The sequence below is a fragment of the Macadamia integrifolia genome, chromosome 3 (assembly GCF_013358625.1).
Source record: "Macadamia integrifolia cultivar HAES 741 chromosome 3, SCU_Mint_v3, whole genome shotgun sequence".
NCBI classification, from domain to species: domain Eukaryota; kingdom Viridiplantae; phylum Streptophyta; class Magnoliopsida; order Proteales; family Proteaceae; genus Macadamia; species Macadamia integrifolia.
In genome coordinates, this window is record NC_056559.1 from 12724846 (window position 1) to 12743490 (window position 18645).

The window sequence follows — 18645 nt, forward strand, 5'->3', positions numbered from 1 at the left end:
GTACACATTTTATTTTGTTGAATTAAAAAAAAATATTATCGTTTAATATGTTTAATTCTCGTACGTATCGGTACCCGTTTTTTACTGTTCCCGAACATTCTATCGTCTGAAGGCCTAGGGCTAATGCTGGTAGACGGTTCACGGGCAAAGAAGTTGGAATAACCTCAGCCTTGGTGGTTTTTTAATATTTCTCTTGAGCTCAGGGCGGTTGAGCCGTTAGCTCAACGCCATGTGAAATTACTCGATCCCATTTTCAAAAGACGTTTGTTAACGAAAGAAACGAGAGAGAGAGAGAGAGAGAAAGAGAGGGAGAGAGAGAGAATGATCGCTGACGGAGTGGAAGACGAAGAGAAATGGCTGGCGGAAGGGATTGCTGGCCTTCAACACAACGCCTTCTACATGCATCGAGCTCTGGTAATTGAAACTCTTAAACCGTGTACAAACCTTTACCGAACCCTAATGGCTCCAGAAATTTCTGACATTCCATCAATTTCGTTTTGTATTCTTTCAGGATTCGAACAATCTCAGAGACGCTCTCAAGTATTCTGCTCAGATGCTCTCCGAGCTTCGCACTTCCCGGCTTTCCCCTCACAAATACTATGAGCTTTGTAAACTATCCTCTACCTGAGATCCAACTTCTATCTGCTGGATCGAGAGATCCAAAATTTTAAGAACTAAGTTTGACTTGGCTTCGATTCAAAAGACGGAATGCAATTTTCCTGATTTTGGGTCTTTCTTTTTTCTGGTGTATCAGACATGCGGGCGTTCGATGAGTTGAGGAAATTGGAGATGTTCTTCAGGGAGGAGACCAAGCGAGGTTGCTCTGTGATCGACCTCTACGAGCTTGTACAGCATGCTGGAAACATACTTCCTAGATTGTGAGTGAGAATGAATTGATCAATTTCCCTTATTTGTCATTTTGCAAAGTCTTTGGCTTCTGCTGTTAGATTCTCTCGTCCCGCCCCCAGTGTTATTAGCGATTAATCATTCTCTTGAGATCTATATTTGGTGCAATTAATGAGTTTTTTTATTTATTATGTTAATACGTAAGTTCCAGATGCATTCAAATAATCAAATTAGTCTATTAGTATCAAACCCTATTGTTCTGTGCATTGGTCCTTTTGAGGACTAAGAATATAGATTATTACCTTTGTGCTTGCTGTAAGTTTACGGGTGCAAAGTCCACATGACGCGGTATCAAGTGATATGTAAATTGCTCAGTAGTGCTTCGCCACTACGGAAGTTGGCGGAAATCCTTTCGCCCCTAGGGTGGTCATGGATTGGCTAGCTCAGCTGTTGCTTGCTTGCATAGTTCCTACTTTGTATCATCTCTCCAATGGTTGCAGTCTCCTCATAGCCTTAGCTCAGATTCAAAACAACCATGACATGAACTTATTTCTTGAATGTATTTAATCAATACACCTTTATTTCGCATATTTATGAACTGAAGAAAATGCTGAGAGACTGCTGCCTGTTCTAACTGAACATCTTCTGGAAACTAGACCCCATTCACTTCTCCCCTTATGCAGCCCCTTTCTAATGTCAGTTATGGTGTTGTCACTATTTATATTGCTCCTACAACTTTGCCCGACCTTGACCTTGACACCTTGTTCACATCTCCACCCAACATCCTATTCATTTAAATTTCTTTGGAAGTCCCTTGACTTCGTAGTGTATGTTTGCCAAAGCTTCTTGGGCTTCTGGGAGCCAACTTCCAGTGATCATGGGGGTTAAAAAAGAGGAGGTACAATGAAAACATTCTGTTCGGAATTGTTGTATGTGTCGGTTGAAGGTCTGTGGGTGTCCATAGAGTCATAGACCTTCATACCATGGGATGGTATTTGTTACAAGTTATCTTTGTTAGTTAGACTTTTATTAGGCTTTAGAGTCCTACTCAGAGTATGTAATTATTTCAGATTTAATATAAAGAGACTGGCTGGCGATAGGTCGTGTATCCATCTATCGCACGAGCTTTCCTCCCCAATCTGTTTGTCTCTCTCTCCTTTTTTCTTCTTTGGTTCTGGTTTCTCAAGTTCTTAAATATTTACAGGAATGATTATGCCAAAAGCTCGAGAAGTACCCTCCGCTTCTGGGGTTTCTCCAGCTTATGATTTCAAATGAAATGTTCTTATTGGGCTGGCCCTTTTTAACCCCACAATTACTCAGCTAGATTCTAGAAGCCAATAAGAAAAATCCCAAGAAGTTGAGGCAAATTTTTTGCCAATTTACTTAAAAGAAGAAGCTACTTTGACCCAATTTTGCCAATTTCAACTTTTGGAAAAATCAAATATTTTCTGATTTTGATAATAATTTCACTGTCAAGAGACATGCTAAGAAGGAAAGGTATGGATAGAAGATGGAGCTTTTTCCCCCTTATTACTCTTGCATGAGGAAGCTACATAATGGGATACTTGACAAATGTCATAGGTCCCAGTGTACATGTGGCCTAGATGGCTTGGGATACCTTCTGTTGGACTGAGACATTCCCAGGTGTTTGCAATGAAATCTTGTGCGCTTGATAGAGTGTATCCCATCCATCTAATGGTTAGAGCTGCATCCTCCTCAACATCAATTGCGAGTAGCTTGGATGGGAAGATTTTCAGAGCCATGATAATTGCCTTAAATTCCACTGTGAGCAACTACCAATAGTACAAATGTTGCCTTCATGGACTGTGTAGGCCATGCAGTATTTGCCTATCCTGGGTTCGTTGTGAGCTACTGTCAGTATTGAGCTTCAAGATTGCAAGAATGGTATTGACAATGCTGGATGGTAATCAAGGATGGGGATGATATGGGTATTAGTAATCACCACATACTCTTGATATTATAAAATATACAGACATAAGGATTGACAACTTAGGGTTGCTCTTACAGTTAAGCTTGTTATCACTTCCATATTGCCATCTGTTTTGCATTGTTCTTAACAAGTTTGAACTTCAATCTGGAGACTTCAGCCTGTGAAATAAATTTCTTGCTCATAAAAAGGCCTTTTAATTTCTTACAAAAGTCCCCTCCCTCCCCAGTTTTGACTCCAGACTAAAGACTGCAGGTTCAATCTGTTGTTTATTTCCCTTGAACAATTTTTCCTGGATCCTGGCATATGGAAAACCTCCACCCCCCTCCTCCTTCTCTGGCTTTTGATTTCTTTTCCCTTAATGACACGTAATATCCCTGTTGTGATATTTCAGGTATCTCTTGTGCACGGTGGGATCTGTATACATCAAATCGAAGGAGGCTCCTGCTAAGGATGTTCTTAAAGACCTTGTGGAAATGTGTCGTGGAGTTCAACATCCTGTACGTGGTCTCTTTCTCAGGAGTTACCTTTCTCAAGTCAGTAGGGATAAGTTGCCCGATATTGGGTCTGAGTATGAGGGGTAAGGACATTATTTTTCTCTTTTGGCTGGCACAATCCTCCAAAGAAGTGGGGATTATTCATTTGTAGATTTTTTTGTTCCTAAATTTGTTGGCATTTTCCACAGTTATATCTTTTGGTTTATTCATGGCCAAAATTGCCTTCATTGTCCCCTAGTGGTGCATGTGAAAAAAAATATATTCTGTAATGTTCTCTGTTTCCATTTCTTTTAATGTTCTTCAGTAAAACCATTCCCAGCAACTTCTTCTTTTGGTAACCCACAATCAACTTGAATTATGGAACACAAACTCCGAACTATACTATTTAAATGTCCTGTGTCAACCCATTAACTTGGAGGTTCAAAGTCTCCTATTTCAGTAATAGTTAACCAATTATTACAGGATTCTGATTGATATCTTCATATGGTTGAGTTTCATTTTAGCTTTATTTGTTATTTTTGTTGGATGCGTAACAATTCTATTGACACTTGAGACAAAAATGCACAATGGAGAGCAAATCCCAATGCAAAAAAGTAGAAACGAGAATTGATAATCACTCAATAATTTTTATAGACCTCCTAACACCTCATCATCTAAGTATCTAACGTGTTGGTGGACCTTAGGACCCAACAGAGCAAGACCAAAAATGAGACAATGGCTGGGGCTTTCCTGATGTACTGTCACCTCGGAATCTCCATAGATTTGAATTGTGTTTTGTCTAATAGATGATTGAAGAAGAGTATCCTTTTAGTCTTAGGACTGGAGACCTTAGCTTTGACCAATATAAGACCGAAAAGTAGGTCTAAAGAGTCAGTCTTGTCCACTTGACTTGTGTTAAAGGTATAAATCAAATCTCCGTTGCTATTCCTCTGAAGGATATGCCCATTTTCCCAGTCCAAATGATGCAGGTCAGACCCGGGATCTGCTGGTGGTGGGTTCAGATCGATAGAACAGAAGGAGAAGAAGAGGGAGAAGAAAGAAGACAACCAGAAAACCCTATCATGGGGGGGGGAGAGGAGAGAGAGAAGAGAAAAGAAGAAGACTACAATCTCTACTCAAAATAAGCTAAACTACCTCTTAATCCATTCATTCAACTGTGAGGGGCTGCTTAAGCCTTACATGTATTAGAAAAGACTGAAAACTGGGGGAAAAAACAAATGAAAACAAATAAGAAATGTCCTACAATCAACTAGTAGTGGGGGTATCCTTAACAGACTCAACCCCCTAGGTAATAAAATAGAGTAAAATCCAAATAGAAAAAGAGATACCCTTCCCAGCAGCTGGCTGTGTTTGAATGTCATAAGATCTAATAACTAACACATGATAAAGATAAGACTCCCCCCTCCCCCTCCCCCGCACCCCACCCACCCCCCCAAAAAAAAGAAAAGAAAAGAAAAAGGAAGGAACTTCTTATATGCATGGGCTATGGGGGAAGCTTCCTAATCTAACCCAACACCTACTTAAATAGAATAAAAAGAGGATATCTAATTGGATCCCCACAATCCTTGTTTTAAGGATACCAGAATTCTCCACGCGCAAAGGCTGAAGATAAGATCCCCATGGGCTCCACGAGACCCTACGATTATATCTTCTCGCTATTTAGGGGTGTCAATCTGTCTGGCCTAGCCAGGTTTCACCTTAGTTTTTGCATGCACCGTGACCACCCGTTTATGTAATTTGGCAGGCTCGGTCCGGTTTTGGGCTAATCAGGCCTAATGGACCATTTATCTTCTACTTTCCATTTTGATCCTTACTTTTTACTTAGATTTTCTTGGACTTCAGAAAGCTTAATATATTTGTTAAATCATCAATATTTTATGAAAGAATTTACATTCAATAATTGATAAAAATATCAATATATAGCTTATAAACAGTTGGGTGACCGTCGGGCTTACCCCTTGCACCAGGAACGACCGATTTATAAATGGGCCAGCCTCGGTCGGGCCTGAAATTGACACCCCTACCACTATTAGGCCTTAAAAAATTTTTTTTTGAAATAAGAATTAGAACAAATTTTGAAATAAATCATCCTATGTCTCTGGCCTATATTATTTGCAAATACATCCAAGTTATAAAGTACAAATCAAAGACCCAAAATGAAAGATCAAGCCACATCTAATAGTGTTGATCATACTCCTGCATTACCAAAAGAAACAGGATTTCCTAAAGAGCAGTAATTGGAATTTAGCTTGGCATTACCCTGAGTAGGAGGAACCCAATCTTGGATCATATATATATATATATATATATTTTTTTTCTTTTGGGGGTGGGGGGTGGGGAGGGGATTGTGTATAGACCGCAGGTCTTTGATAATATAAACAGAAGTTTTTCGCATAGTTGGTGAAGTTTTATGGAAAAAAATCAAGGTAATACCAACAAGGCGACTAAGGCGCCAGTCCAGGCTGAGCCGCCTGGATACCCGACAACCTTGGTTTCTGGAACATAATTAATGACAGCCCAATGCACCATTCTGATGGATATCCTGCCACCATAATTTGCTGAATTTTTCTCTTAAAAGAAATGGTCTAGAGAACTGCTGTGTACACTTTTTCAAGACTTCCCATGTATTTTCTCTGTTTCCAGCATCAGTGGTTTTAAGTCATGCAGTGGCGCTTCTGTGGATAAGCCAGTACCCGTTTTGGAATCCAGACGGAGATGAACTGGGTCCAATTCGGGTTTTGATTCAGTATTTACTATTATGGTTCATCTTGTAATTGGAAATTTATTTTATTAGAGTAGTTGCTGTTGATTAGGAGATTGAAGTAGTTTCCTTGTTTAAATCTATCTTAAGCTTCCTTGTCGGAATCTATTTCGATTTCTTAGAATCTATATATCTAACCTGTTATTGAGAATAAACGAGATTGAGAATGAATCGAGCTGAGTTGTTTGAGTGCTGGCCATATGGCCTTTCTCCTCCCTATCCCTTCTTTCTTCTTCTTTTTTGTTTTCTTTTCCCCATCCCCTGTTCTGGCACACAACAGTTCCCAAGATAGTTAACTGACCTCTTTCATCCCTTCTCCTTTTTCCCTTATATTTTGTGCGTGGGTTGTCTACCCTTAGGTCATCCTAACCCTGCTGTCCCAGTCCCAAAGTGCTTCTCTGACTGGTGGAGTTCTTCCACTTAGAGTGCTACTGGTTCTGATATCAGGAGGTTGAAGATAACCCACAACCAACATGATATATTTGTTTTACTTTCCTATTTCCCTTATTGCTGCCCCCTTATCTTCTTATTCTTCTTTGTCCTTACTTTCATTTTGCTTCCAAGTTTGCCCCTATTTAATAATTATAAATCCCCCTTGTGCCCTTTGTCTTTTATTCTCTCAAGTGATCCCTCTAATATTCTGGTTAATAACAATTCTATCACCTCCCCCTTGCTACTTTTGATATATTTACGGTTTGGCCATACCTTCCTACTATTGGCTATTGTGTATTTGGGTGGAGCCCACTGCGAACCCAAACAGGGTTTTTTGAACCGGGATCACATCAATTAGTATCAAAGAAAAACCTGGCCATGGATTCCTTTGTGTTCAAGACTAGAATTTGCTTGCCCAAAGGAAAGCTTGCTGTTTTGTTTATTGATGGCAAAGTGACAATTTCGTCTAGCAATCTGTGGTGGTGATATTATCAAAGACCAATGAGATCATCATTGATTCTGAGGATAATTTCTTAGTCGAATTCTCTATTTCCCAATATTGTGATGTTGCTTATTGTCAAGTGTTTGATTCTTCTAAGTGCATTATTAAAGTGGGCCAAAGTGGCTGGAAGCATGAAGGGGTGTCGTTGATGACAAAATTTGATGCACCTTATAGCCTTTTCATGTGCTCCAAATATTTATTCTTCAAGGATTGATTGATGAGGTATCATTAGAACCAAAGAAGTCAACACCAACCATGCAACCGCAAGAAGAGCTAACAAGGTCAGCGCAAGAGGAAGACCACTCTGATATGTGACAACAAGACATGGCAACGGGTGATGAGATGATCATGGGGGAAGCGACATCAGACTCTACTGCAGCGATCTACACATTGAATTTGTTATTCCCGCATATTTCAAGACATGGATGCAATCATGCAACATCAAAGCTTCATATTTTGGAATTTGTTTGGATTGCAGATGGTGGTGTCAATCAGTTGGTTTGGTCCGGTTTTGGTTTCAAGGAAATATCAGTTTCTGTTTGGTTTCGGTTTTGGTATGGTTTAGTTTTGGTTTGGCTTTGGTTTCTTGTATTGGTTTGTAATCGGGTTGGTTTTGGTTTTGGTTTGGTTTTTGTTTGTTTTACCATGCAAATTTATACAAAAGTATGCAGAAACCTGGTTTCTTATGGTTTTTGGGCTGGTTTAAGTTTCTTACTGGTATGGTTTTGGTTTTGGTCTGGGTTTTGTACCAGTTTTGGTTTGGTTTCGGTTCTGTTCGGTCTGGTTTTGGGGTGATAATATCCGAAACTGAAACCAGACCAATAAGGCTTCGCTTTGTTTTGGTCCGGCTGGTTTTACCGGTTCGGGTTAGGTTTTGAAACCCCAGCTTGCAGACAAGGAGAGACAAGCCCCCCCGTTAGAGTGCTTTTATTTATGCCCTTCTACAAAACTTAAGGGCAATTTTTTCTGAACACCAAGGGAATTGATGCAGTGGCGCTTCCGTGAATCAGCCTGACCTCGTTTGGGAATCCAGACAGATGAATTGGGTCCAATTTGGGTTTTGGTTCAGTAGGATATTTAGGGTATTTTCTTAGATTGAGTTAATTTCCTTTTTGGAATGTATTTCAATTCTAAGAGTCTACATATGTAACTTGTTATTGGGAATAAACTAGATTGAGAATGAATTGAGTTGAGTGTTGAGTTGCTTGAGTGCTGGCTGTGTGACCTTTCTTCTCCCTATCCCTTCTTTTTCTTCTTTACTGTTCTCCTTCCCCATCCCTTGTTCTGGCGCACAACAGTTCCCCTCGATTGTGAACTGATCTCTCTCATCCCTTCTTTTTTCCTTTTATTTTGTGTGTGGGTTGTCTACCCTTAGGCGATCTTAACCTTGCTGCCTCAGTCCCTAATGTGAGCTTCATACCAGCAACCAAACCCATGTCTGTCACTACCTCCTGGTAGCACTTGCAGCAATTGTTTATTTGAATTTAGACATTTATTCTGAGTATTGTGTGGACTCAATAGGTTAGGGAGTTAGGAACTTACCTCTGAATTTCAGATCCATCCGAGGTTTTTAGCTGGAGTTCTTCCTTTCAAAGTGCTTCTGGATTTTTGCTACTGGTTCTGATATCAGGAGGTTGAAGATAAACCCACAACCCCCACGATATATTGGATTTACTCCCATATTTCCCTTATTGCCCCTCCATCTCTTCTTATTCTTCTCTATCTTTATTTTCATTTTGCTTCTAAGTTTTCCCCTATTTAATAATTATAAATCCGCCTTGTGCCCTTTGTCTTTTGTTCTCTCAAGGGACCCCTCTAATATTCTGGTCAACTACAAGTCTACCATCTCTCCCTTGCTACCTTGTATATTTACAGTTCTGCCATTATCTTCCTACTATTGGCTATTGTACATTTGGGTGAGGCCCAAAGAAAACCCTCCCCCTCCTAAAAAAGAATGTTACTGCTCTTGTGTAAATAGAAGGAAATGTATCTTTGTGGTAGTAGGTCAAGTAAGATCTTTAGGATCCATAAGCAAACAACTAAAATCTTTAACATTTCATTTTTCTGTAGCTTAAACGAATACAAAGGTTGATTCTTTCTTTTTCTCTATTCTTGGTTGGGCATTGGAAATTCATAATTCATGGAATTCATGGATGCTCTTATATCCTTTATACTTTTTTGTTTGTAACTTCATATGCGATTTTCTCAATATTTTACAACTACCCTATGTATTGCTTGTTTCTCTGTCTCCTGGTATTGGGTTTGATAATTGAGTTCATCTAGTTAAGTCATTCATTACTGCGAAACTGTGAGAACAGATGATCAATTGAAGTTGGACCTTTTTTTTTTTTTTTTCCTTCCCCTTGGTTGGGTTCTTATTTAATTTACCATTGCCTTCTGTAGTGATGCTGACACAGTCATGGATGCTGTCGAGTTTGTACTTCAAAACTTCACAGAGATGAATAAGCTTTGGGTCCGAATGCAGCAACAGGTTGGTTGGAATATTGTACCTGCTCTCATGTTTAGACATGCATGGCACCACAATCCTTGCATGTTATTTGTGGTCATGCAGGTGTTAATAGTGCTTTGCATCATTCATACTTTTAGGTGATCCTGAGTTGAGGCATGCAATCGACCTTTCTGGTCTGCAGGGACCCGTCCGGGAAAAAGAGAAGCGGGAAAAAGAAAGGAACGAGCTTCGTGATCTTGTAATTCCAACAACCTGAACTGGTTAATATCACCCAATATGTGACAAATATGCATAATATATATGGTAATATTTACTTTGCTACCTCTTGAACTCTCTTATTAGGTTGGCAAAAATCTGCATGTCCTCAGTCAGATAGAGGGTGTTGACCTTGATATGTACAAAGATACTGTGCTTCCGAGAGTTTTGGAACAGGTAAAACCATCTACTCTCTCTCTCCTTTCTGGTACTGAAGCCCTATGGCACAATAACAGACTATGCTAATATTTATATTGAGGAATCTGCTGCATTGATTGCGACAGGTTGTTAATTGCAAGGATGAGCTTGCTCAATATTACTTGATGGATTGCATAATCCAAGTCTTTCCAGATGAATATCATTTGCAGACTCTTGAGACATTGTTGGGTGCTTGCCCCCAGCTTCAGGTGGGTAATATGACCATGCATTGGAATTCCTTTTCTTTAATTTAATGTGGATTGAAAAAACAAAATTTCCAACCAAGAATAAGGTTGTAGTTTTTTCGTGCCGTTTTTTAATGAAAAAGCATGGGTCATTAAGAACTTTGCTCTCCTTGTGATCACTGGGCTATTAAATTTTCACTTGAACTGTTGCCTTTATATGTGTAACATGTCAATCTTTTCGAAATACATGATTCTGGGACAAAATTGGTATGTAGAAAAGATGTTCAATTTTACCAATATTCGGGGTCTCATCAAGGTTCCAAGTTTTGGTTTCGAGCTTGGGTTCCACCAGGAAATCCATACCTTTTTTCCTGCAAATTTTTGTGGTTGGTGTCGAGGGCCAAATGGCCAAATTAGGTCTTGAAACCTCTAGGACCACCCTATTTTAGGCCCTCTAAACATAGTGGAACATAGCAGAAACAACCTCTCCATGAAGCAGGGATAAGGCTGTGTACATTATGACCCTTCCTCAGACCTCAGAGGTGAGAGCCTCGTGCATGGGGTACACCCTTTTTTAAACATAGTGGAATCCTTAGATTTTAAAAATATCATACCAAAATGGTAGTTTGGCTTCAGACCCTAAGCTGGTAGTGTACTTTGTATACATTGTCTAATAGGGCCTATTCCGCACAATGTTTAGTACTAGTTTACATATAATTCAAGTAAAACAAAGTTAAATATGCAGTAGGAATGAATAGACATTAAACTATAAACCATATCATAAGTCGTGGATCATACATGGTTTGTTACAAAGAGTCAAATATAGCAGAGTCAACAGTACATGCAACATGTCACCCTTATTCCCATCCTAGAGTCCTAGACTTCTAGTACCAAAACAAGTCCCGGCTTGGATCAAAGCCACTAGAATGTTGCTGCTGCTGCCGCCAAATCAAATTATCCCACAACTGTATCACAATAGCTGGCCATGTTATATTATGGCAGAAGAAACACTCAAAATCCTCCAGAGCAGTCCTATAAATGGAGTCATCAACATATTAGAGGTACCCAAACCTAGGGTTTAGATCTCTGAGCCGTGAGGAACTCGATTGAGAGCCATTGCTACTGGGTGATGACTCTGGAATTGTCACTCACATGTATGGTTGGGACTGTGAATGTGAAGCTGCTGTCCGTAAAATCTGAAACATTGTGTGATTGACCCTCATACTCAGAGGCAGAGGGTAATGATGATGAAGAGCTAAACTAGTCGGAACTGGTGCTCCTCGTGGCATATGATAGTGCATGCCCCCCATGTATATCGACTTCTATGGACTGCATGCTATCATCCTCTTCATGATGAAAGGCTAGGTAGGAACTACCCAACCCCAGCAGGATCTCCAAACAATGCTCAAACAATCCCTATTTATGATATTAGTACCTACTAACAGTGCAGCAAATACAGGACAGCAATACCCTAAGTGCAGGTCACAAAATTAGGTCAAATAGGGTGATTTCAAAAGTTAACCTTACACACCTCAGGTGTACAAGTTCTCCTGGTCGAGTCGCCCTCTTTAGGATCCAACAAACCCCAAAAGAGCAGCCTCTTACACTGGCTGGCTGAGAAGTTATAACCCAAACAGAAATAGGGCAGGTTAAGGGCTGAAAAGGGTGATTTTCAAGTACTGAAGCTGCAGACCTTTATAGGCCTCAAGACCTGGGCCAAGTTCCCCTCTTGGTGCACCTAATCAATTCTCGAAAGAGGGGTTGAAGCTGATCTATGGTCTGGAAGATAGGAGGAATTGATTGACACATCAAAACCTTAGCAAGTCTGGTTCGATTCTGGCTGTAGGGCTGGCTTCTGATCTTTATTCTTGCTGTATGGATTGGTAATCTGATAATGATCTTACAACATTCAAAAATAAAGGAAAAACAAAGGAAGAAAATGAACTCGATGGAGGGGTGAGAAGGGGGAAGAAGAATGGTGGTTTTGGTCCAGGCCTCTCACCCTTTCAATTTGACTCTCTCAGCCATGGAGTAAACTCTCAATTTTTATTAATCAAAATCTATGTGTCTTGCAATTGATGGAGACTTCTTGTTTATATAGCCTACAATGCTGGTTACAAAATAGAAGGTGCTAAATTAAGAAGCAAAAATTGAATTAAAACTGATAGCAAAAACTTCCTAATTTCTATGCTTTCTAACTGAGAAAGACACAAAATTGAAACTAAGCTAAGGCTCCTAAAAGGAAACAAATATTGCTGCCTAACTAAGAAATGAAAATAGAAACTAATCTTCTCTTCCGTTGAGATCAGTTCTTACTGGCCAGGTAATCAAGATGCTGCCTTGTAGAAGGAAATCAATGGAAGTAATAGGCTCCTTCTGGAAGTCTTCTTCTGTCTCAATTGATGGGGACAGCTGTGGACAGCAATTGGGGCTGGAGAACAATACTGAGGGAAACACAGCTGCTCGATGGAGACAAATAGCCTATGTGCTGCTGGCTTGATGGAGTTAAAAAAAAAAAAGGAACCAAAGCTGAGACAAACTGAAGCAGATCTAGGCTTACTCGATGGGCTGGCTGAACCAAAAATCCAAAAACAAATCTGGCTCGATGGACAGAACTGAACCAGAACTGGTTCTTTGTTTTAACAGCTCGATCTACATCATTTCAGTTGGTGGTATGAGTTAGAAATGCGGGTCTCTCGGGTAACCTGCACGTGTGGGGGCACATGCACCGTGGTCCTCATCTTGTGTGGCATGAGTAAACTGAGTGTCTCTTCTTTGAAGCGGACAGGGTCAGGCTCCTAGTACCTCTCATGCATCCCTGCAAGTCTATCACCCCCATTACCACCGTCTCCTTAACTTAGTACTGTAGTTGGAACATAGTTGTCACGGCGCCTAGGCGAACCAAGGTGGTCGAGGGGGAAAATTTAAGGCAACACCAGCAAGGTGCCTTGGCGACCAAGTCACGAGTCTAGGCTGAGCTGCCTGGATGTCTTGACAACTATGAATTGAAAGATCAAAACAGTATCAGAATACAAGGTCTTTTCTCAAAGAGTACGTTCAGATTAAAGGAGAATTAATATATCATCAAATCAGATGGTAGCATGGGTCTGAAACTCAAGTCGAGTTCAGTATTTGGGAGATAAAACAGTTACTGAAAATTAGAACTTGATTTGATGGTTAGATTAGAATATATGGGTCAATCCTAGAAGATCTAGGAGAAGGAAGTTTTGGTAATAAACCAGCAAACAAATAAAAGAATTAGAGTTATCAATCAATACTTAAATATGTAATACGTTAGGGAGCAATGATTAAACAGAATCTGAAATCGGAATATCAATTAAGCATAGAACAACAACAACAAACTCAGCCTTATCCCAACTTAATGGGGTTGGCTACATGGATCATAAATTAAAAAAAAAAAAAAATCTCCGTATCTGAGATGCCGGATGAATTCGAGTGCAGGAATGGGGGCAACAACCACGGTCAGTTCGTTGAACGGAAAGGGGGAAAGCATGTTTCTGGTCGAGTGAAATCCGTGGATGAAAAGACGCCTAAATGAATTAGTAGCAAGGACATGAATCTGGACCTGGATCTACTCGTGCTAGCTTTGGATCTTCCATAGATATCCGACTACTTGTGCCGGTGGTTACAGAACCAAGTGTTGGGATACTACTGGATGTGCTGCTACTACTACTGCATATGCTACTGACTAAGCAGCTGGGACTGGAAAAGCAACTGGCTCCACTCTAGCTTTGGGCTGCATAAAGGGGAACTTTTTTCTCTTTTTAAGCCCCTCTTCAGCATCTCAAAATGATCACCCCCCCATAGCTGCATCCATAGGATTATCTTTGAGAATAGCTTCACGTCAAGTTCTCTCTACTGTCCGACATTGGTCCTCCTCCTCAGAGATGAAACTCACTGCTGTAACTGCTTCCCCATCTAGATGCTCCCTTTAATTACAACGAAAATGCATGCCGTTCTCATTGGTAGTTTTCACGTACATTTCTCTAGAAAGAAAGCTTCATGAGGGCTCAACCAGCACATATGGAAAAAGTAAATTCGTACAACACGAGCACAAATGGAGAAGGTCTTTACTTCACTGAGGAGTGGTAGCCGCTGCGTCCGACGGTTTATAGGACGCAAGGTGACCTTGCTTTTTTAGGGTAAGACAGGGTAGAGAAAATGCCTCAAGCCAATGTCCGGGTACCAGCGGCAAGCGCTACGACACTAAAGTAACCCATGCCATACTCCCAGGAAAAGCTCGAATGACCTTCAACAAAAAAGGTACCTATACCGTGAGAGAGAGAGACTTTTTAGGCTTGCCCCTGGCTCTTTTAGTACCTTCCATCTTTATCAGTTCACTCCTTACTAGGGCGTCCTCAAGCCTCCTTTGAACATGGCCATACCATCTTAGATGACTCTTACGAAGCTTGTCATTGATCGGGGCAACTCCTAAATCAGCTTTAATATGCTCATTCCTTACTTTATCCTTTATTGTTTTACCACACATCCATATTGACATCCTCATCTCAGCTACACATAGCTTTTCTATATGACATTTCTTAACTGCCCAACATTCCACCCCTTATATCATGATTGTAATTAAGCATAAAGCAGTTGCTAAAATTAGGAACAAGGGCAAACGAGGAATCAGAAAAAATCAAGATCGACAGGTCAGAATTAGGTCAAACTCATATCGAGTGCATCATTAGGTTTGCTGAACATATGATCACATGGTTGGATTGCCCTAGACAGATTTCATGCAAGAAAAGTCCTGCGTATGAATTCTAGTTGAAATAGGATTTCACCCATCCAAGATCAGAGTCTGAAATTGATTATAGATTTGGATGGAGAAAAAAAATTCAGTTGCAAGAATTTGGAATGGGATTTGAGGTTAGAACAGAAATTCCAGATCTGAAACTTACTTGTCCGTGGCAAATAGGAAATAGAAGAATCAGAAAATCCAGTAGCAAAACTTGAGTTACAGAAAATTCCAAAACTTGACTTACTTTTTAATGGAGGGAAATGATGGAAGAAGATGAAACAAAAGTTACACACCTAGGCTTCACACAACAAGGTGGTTCAATTGGATCAAATAGCAACCAGCCTTGATCAAACACATGTAACATTGATTGAACACAAGGGTTCTTTATCAATGGAGAAGGAGAAGAGCAATAGCTTTTCATTAATCAAAATTCGTGTGCAATGTTTGCCCCCCTGACAAATATGCATCACCATCACCATCATCAATACCATCAGATGGGGACGGTGCAAGTGTGGTCACTAGAATGCGACCAATCGATGTCCTTGTCATCTTCTTAGTTCTTATATTATTACGTAAAAAAATGCATTCATTATTAGTTATATTGCATCATTTAAGTGTCCTAAAACAATCATATAGATATTTCCTATTTTTCCCCTGACTCATATTATTTTAGAAATAATATTATCATAATTTTTCAAAAATAATATAATGGAGTGAGACATGAATCTTCATTTTCAATTGTAAATACAACAACAATACTCTCATCAATTTTTAAGAATTTTCAAACCAAAAAAGAAAATTTATCCTATTTTTCTGAATTTTCTGTAATTTTTCAAAGTAATTTTAAAATCCCAAAATTAAAATTATTAATTTTGGGCCAAAAAAAAAAAAAAAAAAACTGACTGTGTGAAGCCGTAGATCGGCCAGTGTTGTCCAAAATATATAAAGTTGGCCTCTAAACACAAATTATTAACCCTATTTTTTCACAATTCTGTAGCAAGAAAAAAAAAATTAAAAAAATCTTTTAAAAACATAAAATGAATTCCGGCTCTGTGAAGTCATAAATTGGGCTGCAGTGTGTAACATAAAATTGAATGCCAACCACCAAGTATTTATCCCCCCCTTTTTTTGTTTTTGTTGCTGCAAAAATTACTTTTGAGAAAAGTGATATACCTCCAACTTTAAATCGTGCACAAATCTTTCAAGAATGCAGCAAATCGTCGCTTCCATTGTGTTCCTCTCTTGCCCAAGCACTGGTTCTAACCTTATATGGCAAGTACCAAAACTGTGTTCTCCAAGGTTCTGAATCGAAAGTAGGCGAAATGCACGCAATGGGTCGACATTTCGACCATCTCGTGCAAAATGTAGGAAATTTATAACATGGGGTATGAACAATTTCGACCGAAATATCGGCGAAATGACTGAAAAGACCGAAATTCTGACATCCTTTTGTATCACAGACTCTCGTTTTGACAATCTACAAAACCGGTAAATTTTGCGAAATGCCGAAATTTTGCAAAATTTAGTACCATGGGTCTCATAGGGTAATCCATGCAAATTATCCTCTATGAGCATACAGGCCGGCATATAAACAGTTTAAATTTTATATCAAGTTATTTAACAATTTGATAAAAGTGCTTGCTGCCCCAATCCTCCCACTCCCCCCACCCCCAGAAAGAAATCTCTTTGTTGACTTGAATTACATTTTACAGTAATTAGAATCCCAGTGCTTGATATTTTTTCATTCTGTAATGAGGAATATGATCCACTGATGGATATAAAGTCACTTCAAATTAGCACATATGATTATGGGAAGCTACTTTAGTTATAGCAAATATTGTAAAAGTAATTTTAGCAAATTTCTTTTGGTAATAGCTTTAAGAAATCAAAACTGATCTGAGTTTTTCTTTTCCTTTTCTCATTTCACTTTTTTGTTTCTCAGGCGACTGTTGATATCAAGACAGTGTTATCACGACTTATGGATAGACTGTCAAACTATGCTGCTTCAAGTGCAGAAGTGAGCTCTCGACATCCTGTTTCATTGGCTATTTATCCACATATACACACAAATCTGGACTTGCAAGAATGGAAAAATTGTCCATTGTTATAATTGTTAGATATTTTCTAATGGTTTTTTCCTGCAGGTATTACCTGAATTCTTGCAGGTAGAGGCTTTTGCGAAATTGAGCAATGCCATTGGGAAGGTAAATCTTGCAACTGCCTGGTTTTCCCTCCCCTTCTCCCCCAAAAATAGAAAAAAATTACTCTATATTTTTCATTGTAATAGTATTATATAATTAGTATGACTCTATGCAATCCTAGCATGATTTTTGCTCAAAGGCAGACATGTAATAGAGACAAAAATGGTAACCTTTAAAAACCTGTTCATCATGGTTATAATGCAGCAATTTTTTTTGGTTGTTTGTTGGAAACATGTTTAAAATTAGTGAGGAAACTGGGGGATTCCTTGACTTGTCAGGGAACCTGTTCCTTTTTTGATTAATTGAATAAAATTCAGCATTGGAAATCTGAACTTGAGTCAGGTTCAAGTTGAGCCCAGCCACCACCGATTGTGCGTTTACTATCACTTCTTTGGAGTTGTTCAGAGGGGTTTCCATTTCCTGGAGCAATTCTGTCAAGAGTCACTTACGGCGGACAGATGATTCTGCAGAGTGATTCTTTGATTTTGCATTCTTTTGGGGATTTTTTTTTTTTTAAATGAAATGCATTTTTCCCCTCTGGTTTTCAGTCTTCAGAATCACTTCCTCCTTTTCTTGAATAATTTACTGCAATTATTTGTTTATTATAAAATATTACTTTTAAGAATTGAAAAGCTGCTTCTGGATATACCACCGTACAAAGTCAAATCTGAAACAAAGAATGCCGTAAAAGTAACTAGTGTGTGAACTGTATCAGGAGCTAGAGCCTGGAGTGAAGTGAAATGTTGAAGCTCCTAAATGTGAAGCTTCAAATCTTTTCGGCATCTATGTTTTTTGCTGTTGTCATTATTATTTTTTTCTAAGAAAATTGTAACAAATTAAATTTTTTTTTTTAGCAATATCACTATTAATTATTGAAAAATAAATCAAGGGAATTACTTGCAAATTAAAGCGATTTTCATTTTGTGGATTTAAACAAATATTTTACTTTTGTTTTATTAGAATATTTGTCCCAGAACAATGAAAGTGAGGTAGTGCATTAAGAGGGGGTAATTCCACTGCTGCTACTTGCTTCGCCACTCCAGGTAGTGCTGCTGTAGGGATCTACCAGCTTTGCTTCTGGAGGTTCTGGAACTAGGTGTTACACTACACATTCTGGCTAGTGTTAGTGGTTTGTTATGAATGGTATCCAAGTTTGAAGTGGATCTTGTTGGTCAGCTTTGAACTGATATATTTTAATCAGCCTACATCTTATTTTGGGATTTAATTCTGCATAAGTTCTATTGGGGAACATTACGGTTGGGTGTATGTGAAACAAATTGTAGTGTTTGAAAGTCTCAGTTGATGCAGAGTCTAAGGTCTATATGTGCAGGAAAAGAAGACAGCAGACCCAAACTCAGGTCCTAGGACTGAACCTGGGTCCAAACACTTCCCACGGTTCTGGTGTTGGTTCATGCCAGGGTCAGGGTGGCCTGCATATGGCTTGTGTGAGATCTTCTAGACGATTGTGTTGGGTCCTATGAGAAGATCTGCTGGAATATTTTGAAGAGTTGCTAGAATATCTTGAAGATCTGCTAGAATGCTTTCCTAGTAGTAACCATCTTCTATAATTATAATAGATAAGAAA

At 39.2% G+C, this 18645-nt stretch overlaps 1 protein-coding gene across 1 annotated transcript in view; it reads left to right on the forward strand.

The window, feature by feature from the left end:
• The first annotated feature begins 216 nt into the window (after positions 1-216).
• The window catches only part of LOC122073635 (vacuolar protein sorting-associated protein 35B-like), a 34517-nt gene continuing 16088 nt past the window's right edge, over positions 217-18645 (forward strand). The window contains exons 1-10 of the mRNA XM_042638246.1: positions 217-414; positions 512-608; positions 755-878; positions 3189-3374; positions 9390-9477; positions 9638-9694; positions 9799-9888; positions 9996-10118; positions 16802-16876; positions 17004-17063. Coding sequence (XP_042494180.1) covers positions 322-414; positions 512-608; positions 755-878; positions 3189-3374; positions 9390-9477; positions 9638-9694; positions 9799-9888; positions 9996-10118; positions 16802-16876; positions 17004-17063 — 993 coding nt within the window. The 5' untranslated portion in view covers positions 217-321. The remainder of the gene's footprint in view (positions 415-511; positions 609-754; positions 879-3188; positions 3375-9389; positions 9478-9637; positions 9695-9798; positions 9889-9995; positions 10119-16801; positions 16877-17003; positions 17064-18645) is intronic.